The sequence below is a fragment of the Trachurus trachurus genome, assembly GCF_905171665.1.
Source record: "Trachurus trachurus genome assembly, chromosome: 9".
NCBI classification, from domain to species: domain Eukaryota; kingdom Metazoa; phylum Chordata; class Actinopteri; order Carangiformes; family Carangidae; genus Trachurus; species Trachurus trachurus.
The window spans coordinates 24,118,230-24,139,339 of NC_139895.1; the positions used below are offsets into that span (position 1 = coordinate 24,118,230).

A 21,110-nucleotide genomic window follows, 5' to 3' on the forward strand; every position below is an offset into this window, starting at 1 on the left:
GTGTTTGTCCTCGGCGGCCACCGCCTCAGCTCTAAGGAATTGTACTGGGATATTTTGGGCATTTTCTTAACAGAAAAAATATTATTTAATTGAGAAAATGATCTACACTATAATCACTAACAAAAATAATTGTCAGTTTCATCTCTAATCATGACTAAACCTTAAATTCTTCATCAAGCCTGCTTACTGCTGCTGCTAACTAATTCATACAGTAACTTATTAAAAGCACTATGGTAATCAAAGAAGAACAAGATGATATCGTTTAATACTTTCCATTAAATGTTCTAATCGGCTCATTAGGACACATACAGTATTTACAGCAACAGCCTCTGTGTGAAAATGGAACTGACTACACAGTGACTCACTTCCACTTACTTTTATTGCAAAGACCACTATCTATTCCAAAGTATAATCACATCAACAAGCAAAAGCTCAAAGGGATGCATGTACAAAGTTCAAGAGTGTATAAATGGAAAATAGAACCTAGTGAACACTGAGAATTGAGCTGCAAGGGAACTAAATCATATAACAAACTAAACTGCCCTTGAAACTGCCTAAGAGACCAGTTACCCTGTAATAAAAAATGGATACAAACTAAAATACACACATGGGCTCTTGGTTTATTTTTCTGATTTTATATTTGGTGTATAAGACAATCAACCATATGGTCTGTATTGTACCTGACCACAGACCCATTACATGTCAGAAAAATGGGTCCTTATAACTGTAGGCACCCATATAATATCCTTGATATGGTACGACATAAAAAATAATCTAGTGTCACAACTCTGGATATGCATGTTATTATTATGTTTAGTCCAAGGTTTAAATGATTTAAAATGGTATGAATAAAACCCCCAAATCTAAATACCACTGATATGTTGTGGCAGAACCTGTGAATGACAGGCCACTATTGCAGGCATCTCTGGGAGCAAATGGTGACCACAGCAAAGTAAGACATGTTAGATATTACACACAGCTAACATCAGTTTTCAACTCAGTGCTGAAGGTATAAATTGAAGTCCCGAAATGTTCTGGAAAAATTTAGAAAACACTTTGTACATGGTTTAGTGTTTCAAAATCTTAATTCAATTACTGTTAATTGCTGTCATGCTTTGTTTACGAAATAAACTGTTAGGGAAAGGAATCTGTCAGGGTCACATCTCAATCACATAATACTGTAGGCTGTTGCATATTTGAATAACTAAAGTTACAGTGGGCTAAATTTATAATCTCATATATACTGTACACAAGCCAGCAAATGTTAGCAGCAGTCTGATGGAAATCTGAGTCTGGACATTAGGTCATCAACTGGTTAGCGTCCATTAAATTATGTATAGGCCTACATCCTTTTAGCCTTCAAAAGTGATTTGGATTGTTTCATTCTTCCAACATGGCCGACTGCAGCCCGTTTTTGCTGATATTGGTCAGGCCGGCAGCATATTTCCCTTGAGTGTTCAAATGCAATTTTATGTGTGAGCTAGTAGTGGTGAGGCTGTGGAAAACTGATATTCTCACAGTACACAGATGTGCGAACAGTGGCGAGCTCACGCACACACACAATTCACAAGCACACAAACTGAGGTGAACACAAACAAACACATTTACAGTGTATGTGTGCTCTGTCTGCAGCCCTGTGATGTATTATTCAAAGTATGTTGCTCTACGTTTGATTCATTTGTTGAGGTTTAGGGGGAAAGAGCTGAAACTGGCTGACATCCAAAAGTTACATACTGCACCAGAGAAAACCTTAGAAATAGCCAGATAAATCTCATCCCTTACTCAGATAGGGATGTCAACTGTCAGTGTAACCTGTCTAACATGACAGACATGCAAACACAGTCACGCCACATCACTCTGCACTACAAAAGCACACCAACGACTCCTTAGCATAATCCCAATGCACTGACACGACTGTACACCTCTGTACTCACGTCCCAATTATCCAGGCCCTCTGTAGAAACACACAATGCCTTCAGCATCCCGCACAACATCCCACATGGCATCATTAAAGTCAAACAAACCAGCTGAATGTTTTATGTTCCGTTGTCTTCACACTCTCCATGTGCCAGGCTCCTTTTCTCTCACTCTTGCCGGCTTTTTTTGGACTCTCTCTCTGTCTTTCTCTCTCTCTTTTTCCTTTTTTACAAATCCATTTTTCCCGTCTCACTCTTATTCTCTTGTTGTTAGGTAGCGCTTCACTTTCTCCGTCACGCTGTTACAGTGTGGTTTGTTTTTTCCTCTTATGTTTTGTTTACGGTTGTCTGTGCATTATGTATCTGATAACAGCAAACCTCAGCGGCTGCTGTCAGCGTCTCTGTCGTCATGGAACTGAAATGTAACAAAACTGGAAAAAAGATCATCTGTGGGATAATGAATTAATTAACAGGCTAAATAATGAATGAGTACATTCAATATGTATCATCATGTGTTAGTATCTGGAATACTGTGTACTCTGTGGGACTGGCCTTGGAAGAGAACTGGAGTTGATGGCAAATACAGCTATACATCATCTGACAGTTGTTTTATATGCCACAGCCGTTTCAGCACAGCGTCTTGATGTATGACTCCTTGCTCAACATAAATCTAGAGAATCAGTTGTGCACAGGTCTGTGTTTGTTAGAACGCAAGAGAGCAAGGTCTGCAGGATTAATTGTATTTGAATGGGGATCTTGATTCACGCCCCTCTTCAATCTCATTTTTACATGACTACAATTCTGCCATATTTGCATTAGCGGAAAGATCCACTGCATCAAACCAGTCACTACCCTCTCTCCCTGAGCTATTACGACAAATGACAGAACTGTGTTACACCATGTGACGATCTGTACACAGCAAACAGGGAGGATCTGAAAACAAATCTGATGTGTGTGTCATGGTGACATCAGACAGATTATGATATGCCTATTGGTGGTTCCACCGCAGAGTAGTCTGGGGAGGGAATAAATAAAGATGCCACCATTCCTTTTCGAATCCTGAAAAGGCTGATTAAAACACCATTTATCTAATATTTTGTTTACATTTGTTATTTATATTGTGAGAAGCCCTTTACATAGCAGCCAGTATATAGTTTTTCCATCCTCCTAAAGTATGTTATACATAGTGAGAGCAGTCTTAATAATAAAGAGATTATATTTCTCAAGAATCACAGGAAAATTGTCATCTCAATCCTGATTGAAAAATATCATGATTCACATTTCACCTATAATTATGCTGCCCCAACTGGAGCCAGAACATTTGAAGTGCAGATGCTTCACCATTATCATTTTAATCTTTGCCTAATACAATTACTTCTAATACAAAGCTAGGGCTGAAATTCTGTAGTACAATACATGGAAAATGATCATTTAGGATTAAAACAGGTTTAGAAATAAAAGTGCTGGGGTCCTTTCAGGGCAGCGCAGGACGGAAGCTTGAGAACTAAAGAAAAATTCAGGACTATTAGGCAATCTATCCCACCAATATGTTCATGTAGCTCTTTGACAGTAAGCACTCACTAATGGCACAGCAATAAGGTTAAATTAAAGAGGTGACAGGAGTTGAGTGTGTTATTGTTTTTCTGCTGTAAATATCTAATTTCTTTTCATTTGAAAATCCACAGGATGGGAGGTGTAGGCCTCCAGGTGGTGATTGAAACATAATTATATAAAAGGACAGGAATAACTGAACTGTCAAGCTAAATTATTTAATTATCATTATTTTGATTTTAATGAATAACAAAAAAGTCTATGTTACCGTGGAGAATGCAGATCTACAGAGATGCATATCAGAAGTAAGAAAGAGAAAGCATCAGTGCATGCCATACTTTTTCTGCCAAAGGAAATCCTATTGTTAAACTTCACGTATGTCATGAAGTACAGCACACCTACTGATGATGCAGTCACTTCTGTGGACGTGTTGCAATTAAATGTGAGAACCAGTGATGACACATCTGAGTGACTCTCACCAATTCATCACCAAAAAGTGAGACATGCCAGCCACTAGCTGGAAACTGTTATGCCCTTTAACATTGTTCCTCATGCTTGACTACACCTGCATCTGTTCTACCCCCAGCTTACAGTTTTATAGCTCTTTATTACGCTGTAAGTGAGCCATCAATTTTACTGTATGTGTAATTAATTGCAAAGTTAAAACAGTTGCTTTCTCACAGTCAACAGTTAATACAAACCATCAACTGCTGAGTGGAGTCATACGAAAGGGGGCTTTTAAATATAAGAGAAACAAAACTATTTAAAGTCACAACAAACAAGAGAATAAAGTGCCTCTCTGTAATTAAGATTGTGAGTCTGTAGTAATTCATTTGTATCTGGCCTTGGTTCAGATTCAAGTGTTGCTTGTCCTGTGACTGTGCCTTACCTGGATCCATGGCCATCTGTCATTTTCGGCTGCAGTCCAGGCATTAACCAGGCCCTTCTTGTTGAGGCGTGCAAAGTATGGGTACCACTTCTGCAAGCCAAAGAGAGCGCGGTGGGTGGAAGAGGCTGTTATCTGTTGGTTGGAGATTATTCCGCCCTCCATGCCCAGTGGTCCAGAGCACTCTGAGTGAAGAGAGGGAGAAAGAGACAGATGACCCTTCAGAAATGTGTGCAACTCAGTCTATGGAATGCATACAGATTTTTTTAGGTGGGGGAATATAGATAATACCATTTTGTCCTCCACACCTTGTTTCATTTTTCTTTTCAGTATCTCCACATCAGAGTCAATATCCTTGTTTATCTCTCAGACACAAAGCCCCAGTCTTCTGTACTTAAAGTACAACCAGACACAGCGATTATAACTGTTATTACAACTGTATTACATCTCTGTGAAAACGGGGTTCTTTGAGGTTATCATTGATTTGTTGTTCGCACCTGACACCTTTCTTTCGTACTATAATTGTTGCCTTGATTCATCACAAGGAAATGGCAAAATGCTTTTGAGTCACAGGTGCCAGCGAGAGGACTCTCCTCTGCTTTCATGCTGTCTGCATCCCAGGGACTAACAGGTCACTCCCCCATCAGCAACAAAGCCCTCTGGCTTCCTCCTGAGGGGCTGAGGCCACTTCTGGACAGCATCATCCCCAAAGTCAACAGGCTTTGTAACACCTTCAAATATCCCACAGGCTGCACCAATAAAGTAAGGCAGGATAGCGACTATGAGAAGTGTTGTCCTTTCTTCTTCAAGCAGCTTGTTTTCCCTCTTAATCCTAATTGGTATGTCCAGGCACATCGAGAGCATTTTATTTGGGATACCTGCGGTGAAAGGGATTCTGGCTATGTTTATCCAATGGAGAATATATTGTTCTGCAAAACAAGTACTTCTTTGTGTTTCCTTCTTTAAAAAAAAAAAGGGGCTAATTGGGAAATCAAGTAATAATTGAGAACACATGAGAGATGAAAGCACAATGTAGAAATAGGGGAAATACTTCCATATGGCATGTTAGATAAATATAGCACATACTGCAATGTACAATTTTATTGCATAAAACTGAAAATCCTAAAAAGATGCCCGTGCTCCCAAAATGAGATTCTGTGTTATTTATCAAAACATATCGGTTTGTGAGGTTTAGCCAGCACCGGGTCAAATCCAATCAGGATGTGAAATGCATGCAAATCATGTAGTTGCCTTCAACAATTATAAGCCAACACAGAAAGGCATCAACACAGAGGACTCAGTTGTGCCAAGAAAACAACCTAAACAGTTGAACTGCGATTGCTCTGATTGTTGTTCCAAACAGCTGCGGGACATTGCCATCAAAAAAGAATCAAATGTCACTGCAGGTCTTCAGGATCCTTCAGCCTGAATAAATTGTGTTACAGACTTGTGCATCTGCAATGAAATTGTCTCTCCATTGGATAGTTCTCAAACCTGAGTTGTAATGTGCATCTTATTCACTTAAAAATAGCTAAGAAAGTGGATTCCCATGCTGCGAGAGGTGACACAAAGATTGTTTGAATTCTACTCGGCAGACAGGAAGCAAAGACACCCTCGTCATTACATTCCTTCTAGCCCACAGTGTCTCTTAAAAATAAACAGCATTGCAGCTGTTTGTGTGCTGAATTAGTTATGACAGATGCTAAAGTTTTAATTAGTCTTTAAGTCAAGCATAGTTGACATAAATGCAAGGAAGTACAGCTGAGCTTTTTTTTGGGGTTTGTTTTCAAATTTTTCTCCTAATTGAACATGATTGCAATGAATAGGGTATCGTTCTGCTGCTACCACCTTATTTTCACTGTGTAAGTAAAAGTGGCTTGACAGTATTTCAGTTATTTATGGTCTGACCCAAAAAAGAATGGACATGAACATCCAGCAGGAAATATGCTGAGGACACTCACCAGTGAAGAACTGCCAACACTGGCTGGTTTAACAAGTCCAAAGAATAATGCTCAATGTTCACTAGACATTTTGATGCAGGGCAGTCTGTGTTACATTGATGAACTACTGTACCTGAAACTGCAATCTGGGGCATTTAAATCTATATCTGAGTTGAAAGGCACGAGGGTGAACTCAAATGTGTGGTAAAATGGATTTTGTTTCCCACAGCTTTTCTTGTTGTCTAACAGTGGTAGGGAGATATTCTGCCTTCTCTGTTGTTGGTGTTTATTTCTAATGACAACAGGAATGAAATTGATTAGAGTAATAAAATAGAGGACGCAAATCATTTATAATACTTCTTTGTGTGAACAGTGGAGGATCTGATTAAAATTTAATCAGCCCATTTGATTTCTCCCGTTAGTGCACGTCTGGTTACAAATGATGGAATAGCTGTGTGTATGAGACTAAAAACCACAGCTGAGAGAACTTGGAAGTGTCCCAAAAGAATGAGGGCATATCAAGGGAAGAGTTCAACTACAGGCACTGCTTGCTCATGCCTCATGAACTGTAAGTGTCAGTGCAAGCCAGCCTTCGGGGGAAGCCTGGAGCAGTGGTCACCAGGAGGCTGTGATGCCATCTTTTCCATTTAAGCAAAGCGCCTAAACAATTCACACCAAGCACTGACACATAGAATGGCAGACAGACAGACAGACAGACAGACAGACAGACACACACACACACACACACACACATACCAGCAGACAGTGAAACTGGCAGCTCTTAAAGCTGTGAGATGACTTTCACCATACAAGAAATCCAAGAGCGAGGGAAGAATGGAACAATGAAAGCAACCCTAGCACAGCTTATCCAGCTGGTAAAACAGTGGGGTTCTAGTCACCAGGGAGCCAGGGAGACAGTGAGTAATGTCTGAGGATGGTCCAGAGGGATCAAGTGGTGGAGAGAAGAGAGTAAAGAGTATATCTGTGTGTGTGTGTGTGCATGCGTGTGTGTGTGTGTGTGTGTGTGTGTGTGTGTGTGTGTGTGTGTGTGTGTGTGTGTGTGTGTGTGTGTGTGTGTGTGTGTGTGTGTGTGTGTGTGTGTGTGTGTGTGTGTGTCAGAGATGTTTTTATATATTCCACTATGTTAAATCACTCTTGATTCACTGGTTTTTCCTTGTGTGTGACTTACTGGTTCCAGACCTACTGTATGAGAAAATGGTGTAGGTGGCTGCAGTAGCCTACTGCTGAAACTGAAAGAAGCTCTGATGAACAGTTTTTATCTTGAGATAGTGGTAAACTACTCAGGACTTTCATGTCACATTTGCATTTTAGCCCAAAAGTAACATTATCCTTGTATCTAGTGTTTTTTTTCCTGCTTGACAAGGAGGTTAGTCTGTCTGCAAGATCAATAACTTTAAATCGTATAAATGGACGTCTATAGAATAGGACATACACTTTTATCACCTTGGCCAGGGAGCAACTGATTCAAAGTGATTAATTCATTCGATCATTTTTTAACCATAACTCTGAAATGAAATAAGCAATATATATATTTGAAATCCTAAGGGTTGCTTGCAGACTCAGCAATCAATAGAAACATTCATTTAGGTGTTGAAGTAAATAGCCTTATGTAATGATTATGTTTCTTTTTAACAAGACTAAGGTTCTATAACTGTGCTAGTGGCACTTAGACCCAGCAGTGCTTTGAGCTAAATGCTAATATACTGGCAAGCTAATATGCTGATGCTAAAGTGTAAGTTTCAAATGTTCAATATTTTGGTTGAGGATATTTTAGCACACTCATGTGCTCATTAGCACATGAGCTCACAAAAGTAAATGGGCTAGAGCACCTTGTCTAAAACAATGAATGTTTGCACAAAGCTCTGTATCAATCAGTCTTTGATGTTGAGGTATTTACCAACACAAAAAAATTGTTGATGGACCTGCAAGAAAAGTCAAGGTGACACCAAAGTCAATAGGATTCAGCCACTGGGGACCATGGATGACTTTAACAATTTGCTGGTAATCCATCAAATGGTTGTTAATTCTAGACCCAAGTGGAGGAAAGAAAGACAGACCGGTACAGCCTTCCTTGGAAACAGGCTACAAGCATGGCTAAAAACATGTTTCAAATTATTCAGAGGGTAACATGTGATCAAGATCCACTCATATTACAGATGCTTTGTGGAATTAGGCATTTCTACATAGCTAGTCTAAAGGAGTGTTAACTGAGTTGAGGGTGATAGATGAAGCACCAAATGGCATACCATCCTGAGAGTGAAATCAAATCTATTATTCCTTACTAGTATCTGACGTCAGGGCTTGGGGGCAGTGCTGCATCAACAGCATAGAATAATATTTGTCTGGATGTTGTACTTTCAGGGCAGCTTTCTTGTAAGATATTTTATGTGGACGTTGTAGCAAGACACTACTGCAAAACCCCGGTCCGTCTCACCTTGTGGCAATGATGGGCCACTCTTAACGAGCCGCCTGCCAGCCGTCCGTCAAAACAGCAGAGGCAGCCAGCCCCCGGGCCTTGGCCTGCTGGCCCCTGAGCATACATCAGCTCTGCGACAGCACGCATCACTAACACCAGCACTACCAAGATGTGACAGCTGAATCCATCTCCCACAAGCCCTACCTACAGCCTAAACAAATTAGAGCCCAACTGAAATTAATGCCAGCACACCAATACTAATGAGCATGCAGTGGAACAAGGGAATGAGGAAGAGAGAACTTAACACACAAAACAGTCGACAGCCATGCGACCGAAGTTCCTCAGGTGACAAATGAGACTGATTTAAATGCACTTGTATGTATAAGATGTGGGTGTCTGAGTGTGTCTGCATGTTCATGTGCTTTAAAAGCAATCAGTACTCTAATAAAAATGCAACCATATTTTCATTAGATAAAACACATAAACGCATTATATGTACATATTTTAAATTTACATATGACATATATAAAATAAAACACAAATAAAAGCTATTAGAAAATTCAAATAAAGGTGTCTGAGTGTGTCTACATGTTCATGTGCTTTAAAAGTAACAGCAATCAGTACTCTAATAAAAATGTAACCATAATTACCATTATCATGAGATAAAACACATATATGCAATATATGCACATATTTTAAATTTACATATATGCACATATGAAATAAAACAAACATATAAAAGCTATTAGAAAATACAAATAAAATTTCAAATATCAACATATCTGACTCGTACAAATATGTTTATGTATAAGTATGTAAGCTTATATTGTAGACTGAAAACCTAAACCTACTGTAGATGTATACATATTTAAAAAGTTTTTTTATATTTTCAATAAATGTATACTCATTTCTTTGTTGGTATTGTATGTGATAATAATGTATCTCCTTATAGGTAGCATCACTCACTCTTGATATAAGGGCAGAAATATACTGTATTACAGTTCCATGTTTTCGCACATACACTTTTAGTCGCTTATTGTAGGGCTGCTGTGTAGTTGTATACAGTGGAGTCAGGGTGGTCTGCAGCAAACTGAATAACTAGTGCAACCACGTAGGGCTGGGCGATATGGACCAAAAGTCATATCCCGATATATTTTGTCTGAATATCGATATACGATATATATCCCGATATTTTTCCGCAAAGTGAGAGCAAATGTTCAGTCAAAGTTAAAGCCAAATATAACAAGTCACAGGTAGTTTTATTGAAACCGGCTATTTCACTGAACAGTTGCAAAATCAAATGAATAAATAATAAACAGGTTTCTTCATCTGGTTCATGAATAAATGTTCAGTTGCTCAAATAACAAAATATAAACATAAATACTGCCTGACAAGAGTACCTTTTTTGAAATCAAAGTAATGGAGTAATGGATTTTAGAAGGCGTGATTCCATAAGGCCTCTTCTAAGATCAATGTTAAAAGTTGGCTGGAAATTTGAAAATATTGTCATTATCATGTATAATTTATTATAAGACATTTCTGTAACATAAACACCAGCTATAGCAGAGTCTTATAGAAAGGCACTCTTGAAATAAAAAAAAACTATCAATTGTCTGCACTAAAAACTAAAAAACAACAACTGCCTTGTGTCTCTGTTATTTCTCAGAGATTTTTTTTTTTTTAACCTGGAGTCACGTGACGTGCCCCACGTCTTTTCCGGTCAGTCGTCATGGAAACGTCACGTGACACTCACGGACCCACGGTTTGGACCAGAGTGAAAACAAACGTGTGTAAACCATGGATGTATTATATTATCATAGATCCATGGGGTAAACGCGAACCTTACGAGCTGAATCTGGTGAAAGCACCGCGGCTCACAGAGGTCTGGAGCTCTGACGCTGCTGCAGGGGACGACGTGCTAACGGCTAACGGCTAATAACAGCTAACGGCTAACAGCCCTGCTACAGCAGCTGGCTGAGCCTCTAGAGCCGCGGCTCGGCTCGTTAACGGCAACGAGGTCGACGTGGACTCGGTGCGTTCCTCTCGGTCAGCTGGTGAAGCAGCGGTCTGATAAGCATGAATAAAATAGTTAGAGGAGGGGCGGAGCGGAGCGCGGCGAGCAGTGCAGAGAGCTCCAGATCAGCAGCCTGAATGGAGCAAGGATCACAGCGCAAATTTGAATTTCGATATATGCGATATGGTCAAATTCCATATCCCATTAAAAAATATATCGATATATTTTTTATATCGATATATCGCCCAGCCCTACAACCACGGGCTTAAAATAACAACAACAGTCCCTAGTTTGGGACTGTTGTTGTTATTTTAATATTTTTGCTTTAAGGACAAGCCAAGGGTGCTTTATAGTTGTGTTCTCGATGGCAGCTCAATATACTGTGGAGTTATGCTACAGCTAAGACTGGTATCAAAAGCTCATGGCTGGCTGTTGTCAAAGCAACGTATTGTTACACAGAAGTCAAAAACACTGACTTTCAGGGCAAGTCATGGAAAGATGGAAGTTTGGCAAACTTGGTGTGCTTGAACGGATTTAGCATGTGCTGACACCAGATGTTTCTACAGTCTTGCTAGCCTCACAATGCTTTTGTGAAACAGAGAACAGCCACCATACCACCTTTTCTAAATATTGGATCTTTAACTGACCATTTAACCCATATTAGTCTGAAAGTGTCTATCCCAAATTAGTTTCAGCCGAAAGAGCGAAGAAGCCTGTTATCTCACTGTATTTCATGCTTTCTTCTTCTCACGTCTCGAATCAATATTGAAGCCACTGTAATTATTTCAGTAAAACAGGATAATCACTGAACAGGCAGACAGTGGCCAAAACCCCACTCCCGCTTTCATATAATATTCTCATGCTGATTTCAGGTATAGGGCTGCATATCCATAGCCAGAAAATGTACAGCTGCTTAATCTGCGACAGTCTCTGTGTGTGCGGGACTTGCCCACACACACAATGTGGGCTGAGGGAACAAGTCAGAGGAGATGATGAGTCCCTGCATAGAAGTGCATTCCAGGCATTCTACCTCTTTCTGTGTGCACTGTCATTGGCGTATCACAGCTTGAAGACTTCTGCTTATTGGCTGGAAGTTTGCGTGGACATGTTGCTTTTACATTTTCAAAGTGTGGGTGTCGACCTTGTAGGGAGGGTGTGGTAACGGATCTAGATGATAAAAAATTTAAGTTTGTACTTTAATAACACTAAAGGGATGGAACAATCTGGATATCCAGGGCATTTTCCCCATGTGAAATTCACCACTACCCCAGATTTATGACACTGCATTAATACAGTATATTACTGCAGTATCCCTCATCTTTAGCATTCAAGCTGAGAGTGAAACCGATAATGAGACTGGTGACAGTACTGTAAGTGATCCAGTAAACCTAATAATATCCTGCAGTCATGCCATTTGTCCATTTTGAAAATGTAGCTGTGGTTTGAAAATTGTGATGGACACTAAAAATACAAATCTTTTTTTCTTTCTGTTCCTGGTTTTCCAGTCTCTCAGTTTCTGACTGCTTGACATGGAGTAACATTGTCAGAAAATATACTCTAGGCAACAGTTCAGGCTGAAAGGAACAGTCTGTGTTGTGTTTGGCTCAGCTCCAGTGCACCGGTGTTGGGGATTGTTAACATCTACATTAGGTGAGAAATGTAGGACTTATGGCCCTTTTTATCCTTGTGGGGAATGTGTAAGAAGGGCCAAAATGTCTACACAGGTCATAATAGTGGATGTAAAGGCGAGAGCCAGCATTTGTCATCACATTGTCACTGATTCATTTCCAGTGTGATGTGTTGAAGTAAAGACTGCACTACAACTTTGGAAATTACAGGCTGAATTAATGGTTGTTTAATTGTGCAAATATTGAATTCAATGATAAAATGAAAATGAACATCATTAAACAAACAATGGAGCATGTTCAATCAGCAAGACTAAAACTGCCTTCCAACAAATGAGTGCTTCACTCCCAACACCAAACTAATCAGCTGGGCTGTGCTTCTTGACTCCTCTGTTCACAAATTTCCCTCTACTGTATCTTCTGCTCTGCAGGTTTTCAAAGCAACATTTCTCCCTCTGCAGTGCAATGGTCAAATTCCTGACTATTCTGGTCTGTCGCAGAACAACTGTGATGTACCTACAATAAGACAGTGAATGCAATACATTTATTTGTGAGTAGCAGTGTAGGCAGGGGTAGCTCAGGATTGAGTCTACTGATAAATTAGTCTGAATGTGTTCCTTGACCGAGCAGACGAAATCCCCAATAGACTAATAAACACACAGAGCCCCTTTGAGCTCTCCAGCATCTCCAGCAGTTTTCCTATGACCTTATTTTGTACTGTACATCAGATAGGTTGTGAGACTCTAAAGTGCCAATTGATGTGAATGACCCTAAGGGTATGCAGTATAGCTGATGGATGGATGGATGGATGTAATCCTCAAAAATCTACGATAAACATAGTGATAACAGACCTCATGAAACATCTCTTCCTCAACACTTGTATAACACATGATCACACCATAGTTGATTCACTACCCACTGTTATAGGGTAAGATGTTAGATCCGTTTGCCTTCTAGCTAATACTACCCACCGTGCAATTACCTGCAGCATCGGGTGTCCAGTAAACATTGAGGAGTTCTAAAGGAGTTAAAAGACAAAACATTTACATTAAAACATGAGCACTTACTGTATTGACAGTTCCTCCCCATGTACTCCCCTGGGCATTCACAGGAATAGTTGGCAACCAGATCTGTGCAAATGCCCCCATTCTTGCATGGGTCCCTTTCACATTCGTTAATATCTAGAAGAACCAAGAAACAACAACAAAAAAGGTGCATTCATTTATTTAAAGCAGACAGTCAGCAATTAGAAAGACCTCATCCTCATTAGAATGCATTGGTAGGGAGCATATATTGAATTTTCCCTGTGTGTTACTTGATTCTGTCTGCCCTGAGAAGCTCCCACAAAGGCACTGGTTTCTTGAAACTAATAAATCAAATTGCTCCTTGGGAGATCATTAATGCTAGAACATAGGCCCAAGTTCTCAAATGTTAAGAACAATTAACCCAGTGTACTTTCTTTGTAGTTTAAAGAATGATCATACTTTCCAATGAGATTTCCAAAATAAAAACCGTCCAGAAATTAATTGCTTTTTTGTTGATGTTGGCTAGTTCCCAAAGATGTTGGCTTAATGATAATGATAGATTAATGATTTGTTTGTAAGAGTTAAGAATTAAAATAACGTACCAGGATGTATACGATTGGGTTGCAAGGCTTTTAAATGCATAAAGAGACAGTTACAACTTTGCTAAGTTTTAAATTGATGTTGTTGTTTTAAACCTAACTTCATATTATGACTAATATTTCCTTGCAGGCAGAAATAATCTGATGGCACACTAAAATGTAAGAGAAATCCACCAGAGATAGAAACTTCTCATTATGCCATTCTCATATATGGTTCTGAGAAAAGTCTGACCAATTATTACATTCAGTACGAATGCAATGATTGGCCAAGCGTACTCCTCATGCACTCCTCTCCACCCCTGACCAGGAATAATGTTTCTTTTTTTTCAGAACAGTAAGAGGACACAGAGAGCAGAGGATAGTCCGGACTACAAGTCAACATACATAAGGAAGAACACTTTTGGAAATAAAGTGTTTTGTCAAACAGTTGGTTGTAGCCTAACCTCTGAATCAGACTCAAAATCTTGTTTCACTGGCTTTCCTCTTCTGTTTATCGTTACCTTGCCAACGCATGCAAGAAGGGTGCGTTGGAGGTAAGGCAGGAGGAAGAGGTGGGTAGGACTTTGTAGGGGGTGGAGTTGTTGTTATTCAAATTGCTGTGCTGTGCGAAGTGCCAGAAAGGTCAAACTTCAAAAAAAAAAAGAAGCTTTAATTTTGCACCAGTAATTTTACAGTAAAAGTAAAAAAGTCTCAGTCACTTCATTTAAATATTGCAGGAACACAGAACCAACTGTTAATATGACAAATTCTCACAGCATTACCATCTATACAGCCACCTTTTCCCTGTAATTTGTCTCTTAAATAGCACTGGTTTGATTGATTCATCCAACCGGTTACAGAAGGTGACAGACCCCCAAACCCACCCATTACAACAATTAGCATGCAGCTCTTTTATAGATCCAGTTTGTGGGAAGGAGATTATAGGGATGGTTTAGAAGAAGAGAAATTGCTTTTGAACATTTTTTAGACACATTTCTAATGATTTCCAAACTAGCCTGTGGCAGCTGCAGGACTTTTAATCCTCTAACATAGACTGACTCTTCTGTGACTCATAGGTATATTTTCATGTCATGTATATGTAACTGGGTTTGAGATTTGGAAAGCTTAAGAAAGTGAAACATGATTAAAGTAAGTCTGTTACGGCGCTTCATCTCTCTGAGGTTTTATCTATAAAAATCTATAATAGTCACTTGAGCACATTTGTAATATCTCAAAATACATCTTTTTTTGGGGGAATGTCTGATGCTCCAGGGAAATACAGTCATGGTATTCACACATAATGGTCACTGAGGTACTGTGACTAGAGGCAGCAGCATGTTTAATCTGCAGCAGAGCAGAGTACTAAAAAATAAATAAATGAAAAGAGTGATATAAAAGTGAGGGAAAGAGGCTCTGAGAGAAAAGAGAAATGTTTTGTGATTCACCCAAGAATCCACAGGGGATCCAGGAGACAACTCTGTTTGGGTGAAAAGATGTTTGATGACACCGAGCTATAAAACCTCTCCCCAAAGACACAGGTTGAACCTCAAGCTCTCACACTTTTGGTTTCATTCATGTGAAATGCATGAGGTGACATTTTGTTTGTGTGTCACCCTGTATGTGTTTGGTCGTATATAATCATGAACACAATCAAACACTGGGTTTTTATGTATCTATTTCTGTATTTCGTGAGCATGTGGCCATCGCATCACAAGACGATCCCTGCTGTCTCTTGTAATGTGACGACTACATTGTGATTATTGTTAGACAGAGTGAGGAAAATACTTGTGGGCCTTCCAGCCCGCATGTTACCTTGTGGCATATATGGCAAGACAAAGCAGCTGATTCCCACAGTTGGCACTACAAACAACCATCAAAAACACACCAAGTAGATGGATGGAAGAAAAAAATGCATGATCTACTAATTTTTGATGAGGATGAAATGTATGTATTACTGTATAACAGAGACATGAAACATGTAAAACTGTTGAGGATTCATGCGCATGATATTTGCCATTGCACAGATGGTTTGTGGCTGTGTGTCTGACTGAGCATGTTTTTCAGGGTCTGTTCCCCAGGACATTTTCAAAGCCATTTAATAAAAAGCCATTAAATCTCCAATTCACAGTTGGAGCACAGTCCCCATCTCCCCCAAATTACATCAGGGTTAGATCAGATTTGTCTACAGTCCACTGTGGATCATGTAGTTGAGTCTATTTGGTTTGTATCATAGTGTCTCAACCTAGATGCTACAACTAAATGTGGAGGGGGCTTCATACTGAAGTTTGGTGGGAGACAAAAAAGATTAAATGATCTTAGACAAACAATGACAACCAAATAACTCAACATTTTCGTAATAACTGTAATATCTGAGTGTGATACAGAAATAAGGAGTATTTTTAAAATCACTTTGAACAGCATGAAACATATCTGACTTATATCTGATGTAAATAATTTCATGAAATTTGGATAAAAATAGTTTGAGAAGGCATTTGTAATGATTTACACTCTGCCATCACTGCTGTACAGTATGTAAGACAGCCAGTCGGTCAAAGACTCAGACTCAAACTGGTTGCTCTAATCAGATGCATACTCAATATCCTTACTATTCAGAAGTCAGTTGTTATCGTTACACCATAGCTGATTCCAGTAACTGTCATATATATTTCAGGTGCTTAAAGCCATTTTTTCTTGTAGATTTCAGCCATGGATACCTGTGTCTTGAATAGTTAGCTCAGGACAATCTGCGGTAATTACAACTCTAAAAACAACCAGCATGACTAATACACAAAACTAGTCTCCTCCCAACCTCCTGCTAACACATTAGCAGCACACAAGTGAACAAACAAGCACTTGTCAGAAGGAAACATCTTGATTATGGAAGGTTACTGCAATCAAGGGGGGATTATGTTTTAATTAATTTCAGTTCGAGGGGCTTTACAATCCCATTAGCAGCCATTACCCTGAAAAATACCGAGCAGTGTCTGCCTCATAAAGAAAAACAATGGTCAGTCCTCATTCAACAATTCAGCTTTTCAGTTATTTTTAAATTGTTGTATTCCTTGAGAAACACAAATTGTTTGCAACGGTGACAACAATAATACAAATACTGATGCATATGCGTATGAAACATCATTTATGTATTCCATTGCAGAATAATTTGTACAAGACTAATTGCATTAGTGGAACATTAAAATAAAATAAAAAAAGATTTAATAACCACTTGTAAACACTGAGATACAGTGATTCAATCTGTGAACAGATGCTGTTTATACATCCATAAGTGAACTGCTTACTCTTGAGTGTAATAGAAGTTAACAGTACAGTATGTTATCGATAGATACAGTTTACTGTAGTTAAATGTCATAGGGACATGTATATAGCGCAGAAAGGTAACAGTTCTCAGCTCTTTCTGAGCACAATCTAGTGTTGACTTCACAACTGCAAAAAAAAAAAAAAAAACGACAACCCTGCAATACGTGTTTGAGTTCAGATCCTGCTTTGTTGCCACTGGTAGGTTCAAATGCAGAGGTGAGCCAAATGGGCAAGCCACTCAAATAGCCTGGAGCACAACATGCCGCAAAGAGAAGAAAACACAGCCAGCCCATCTTACGATTTGCCTCTGTTTTATGAGAGGCCATCAGTCCCTTGGAGATCAGCACAGGGAAAGTGAGACTTAAAAATGGCGCATTGCCAGTAAATCAGGTGGGAGAAAAGGGATTACTTCAGGGACTGCAGTTAATCCACTCAGTAAAAAAAAAAAAAAAACAGAGGAAGATGAGAAGCTTGAAGAGCATGGGAGCGAGAGGAACTGTGAAAGAAAGAGAGGAGAGAGCGGGAGGACAACACTTAAAAAGAAAGATGTGCTAGCCCAGTGGTCAGGTAAATGAACTGCGTTTGCACAACTTCTTTAACACGGTCACAGTCTCAGGCATGCATCCAAGAAGCTCTCCCTGTTGATGATAGTCCAAAACTACCTTTCTGCACTGAAATACATTCATTAAAGCCTTTGACAAAAAAACAAAAACAAATACAAACATTTTGCAACTGATGTCTTGAGTAAAATAATGCTGCTGCAGATTTTCATTATGACAATTTAACAAGTCAATTTGAGGAGAGATTTCTTCAGCACATTGAGACCATAAAGCTAACAAGCGTACAATTTAATGCAATCCAATACACTGGCTCTCCAATAATACAACTGCAGTGACACTCTTGCTGAAATGGTGCCAGAATGATGCTGATTCAACTGAGGCTATTTAGTGGCATTCTACTGGATTTCAGTACTTCACAAGGTGTTTATGTAATGATCACTTAAATGCAATACTATGCAACATCAGAGCCATTAATACTAGAACTGACTCAGATATTATGTGGCCTTAACACAAACTGAACAGAATCATTGAAAGGTACTTGAGTGCAGAGAATAGCATGCACTTGTGAAGGTGTTTTATTTTGTAATTCTACATAATGACTATTTTGTGCATCATTATGCAATTGTGTAAATTAGTTAGGCCTAACTGTTCATGTGACATGTTGATAAATTAAAAAAATAAAAATAAAACAAAAAGAAATTAATAGACTGCAGTTGTCAATCATCAACCATGCACCTCCCCTAAAGAAAATTTTCAAACCCAAAATATATTCCGTCAGTGCTCTCATCTGTCCCCTGGAACGTCTCGCTCCCTGGCTTTGTTCCTCTATTGCTCTCTAAAAAGTGTCTCAGTCAGACAATAATGAGAGCAATGAATAGTGCTGTGTGTCAGAACTGATACTGGCTATGAGCGCTAAATTGGCTATAGTGTGTCCAGGGAACAAGAACAAGGCCTACAAAGGGAGGGGTCATCTGCGCCCTCTCCGCTGGGCTGCGCTGACCTCTACAGCACCGGCACCTGCTACAGCCACACAAAACACACAGCCCAAATGATCTGCTTTCCACTTCATCCAACAGTAGATATCTCATGTCAGATCTTGCACATTTGAAGATTATTGAAGACGTAACATTGAAGCAAAAAAAAAAAGGATGAAATTTTATGAAGTGTATTGAACCTTTTATGCCTGCCAGAGTGTAAATAATTTTGCAGTAGAGAACTGCCACAACCCATTTTTCCAGCAAGTTTTTGCAGTAAAAAAAAATGTTAAGTAAGATTTAAAAAAGATTATTTTTGAAAGAAGGAAAACAATATTGTTACAACATATTCACAAATGTCACCTCCAAGCTAAAAGCTACAGTATGTGTTCGTCTGACAGGCAATCCAGCAGGGGCAATGAGACACAATGTGTATGTTAGCAGTGCTTTTAACAAACAATACAATTTATCATCTAAAGTGACCAGTGCTGGCATTTGCGGGTAGGTTTAAATACTATTCACACTGCTGGAACTGACCAGCTAGTAGTCTGCAATATGATGCCACATGTTCATACCTGGTCACTCACTGTTCAGGAAGCCTCACACGCACATGCACACACAGCATGATGCTGCCACCATGGTATTAGCCAGGTGATGAGCTGTGCCTGGTGTTTGCCAGATACAGTTTTTGGAGTTCCTCCTAAACAGTTCAGCTTTTGCCTCAGCAGACAGGAGAATCATTTTCCTCATGAGTCCTTTAAATTGCTGTTTGGCAAACTGTCATATGCCTTTTACTCAAAGTGGCTTCTGTTGAGCCACTGTATCATATCCTTACTTGAGCAAACTGCCCAGGTATATTAACACTAAAAGGCAACCCATTTAACCTTTTCTCCAGGAGAAAACTGAGTGAGAATAGTGGAAAATGCCTATGTTCTAACCCTCCTAATTGGTCTGTAGAAATAGTTTTACATCAATTTAAAAAAAACAAACAAACATAAAAAGATATCTTAAATAGTGTTTAGTGCAGTTAGGGCATTGCAGAGGTTAGAGGTGCACTGAGCAAATCAATGCTCAGACTTCCCATGCCTTGTTGTTGCTGTCTCTCTCACAGACACATTGACAATGGTAACCGTCCATCAGGAAAACAGGGAGAAATCCCAACACACTAGCAGGTTGGTGCACCATCAACACATCCAGGCCTGGGCAGTGAGAAGAAGAGCTATGCAGATGAACGTTGTTAGTAGTCTTAAGTTGTTTATATATGTGTCATATGTACATTTGTGTGGCGGGTAATGACAACAGGAAGGATTGTCTAGTTTCTGATGTTCTTAGTAAATGTGTCTTGTAATCCCAAATGGGATCGGCCACAATGGTGGCACAGCACAAAAATAAAATATTCATTCATTCAATTCATTCATTCATTCCAGAAACTGTTTACAGCCCTATTTGTCTTTAGCAGCCCTCTCTGTGTATCTGACTGGTCTCCTTGGCCAATCATTGTACGTTATCCACTATCATGAACAGATCTGAGCTCACCACTGTTTGCCATAGTAAAAGGGCTGAAGTCATTTGCAGATGAGAGATGTCATAATTTGCTTAAATGTCTAAAAACATGTTTTCGCTTCATTATAAGTTTGTGCTGGTTTATATGAGTAGTTTACATGTAGTTTGTCTCTGCGCCATCTCTGTTTAAATGAGTGGTTTGTTTACTATCGTCACTTCCGCCCCTCCCACACGTCGTGCTGATTCACTAGGGCACCACCAATCAGAATGGTCATAGCTAGCACACCTCCAGTGGCCGATGCTCCCCGATTGCATGTCAAATCGGGCAAGACGGCGCCCAACGACTTCTGCGCATTTCCGATAGAGCTGAACACACCGAACAGACGCGTACATTTATAAATACTGTATATGTCATATTTATATTTACTTTAAATATATACACTGTTGCCCATAAAGTTGGAATACAATATTGTTTACCTCTTCTCACGAAATGTATGTGACAATGTGATTTATTACATATATTCTTGATAGATAAAGTGTGTATCGTCACAAAACTTTATTGATCAATCTCTTCCAAACAAATCATTGGGAAAATTAAACCACAATTAACCATTGTAATATGAATAAAAAGATAAATGTGTCTGAAAACCAATATTGCATAAACCTAAGCCTAAATTGGCCCAAAACAACAACATAAATTACATAAATCATTGAAATAAATGCCTGTTAATAGCTTGTAATCCTCTCACAAAGCCCCCAAACATAATTAGGAGAATGAAAGGTAAT

At 39.3% G+C, this 21,110-nt stretch overlaps 1 protein-coding gene across 1 annotated transcript in view; it reads right to left on the reverse strand.

Moving 5' to 3' along the window:
- edil3a (EGF-like repeats and discoidin I-like domains 3a) overlaps window positions 1-21,110 on the reverse strand; it is a 109,338-nt gene that overhangs the window by 36,217 nt on the left and 52,011 nt on the right. Inside the window, exons 4-5 of the mRNA XM_083979727.1 lie at window positions 13,437-13,550; window positions 4,357-4,538 (exon numbers count right to left, since the gene is read on the reverse strand). Coding sequence (XP_083835853.1) covers window positions 4,357-4,538; window positions 13,437-13,550 — 296 coding nt within the window. The remainder of the gene's footprint in view (window positions 1-4,356; window positions 4,539-13,436; window positions 13,551-21,110) is intronic.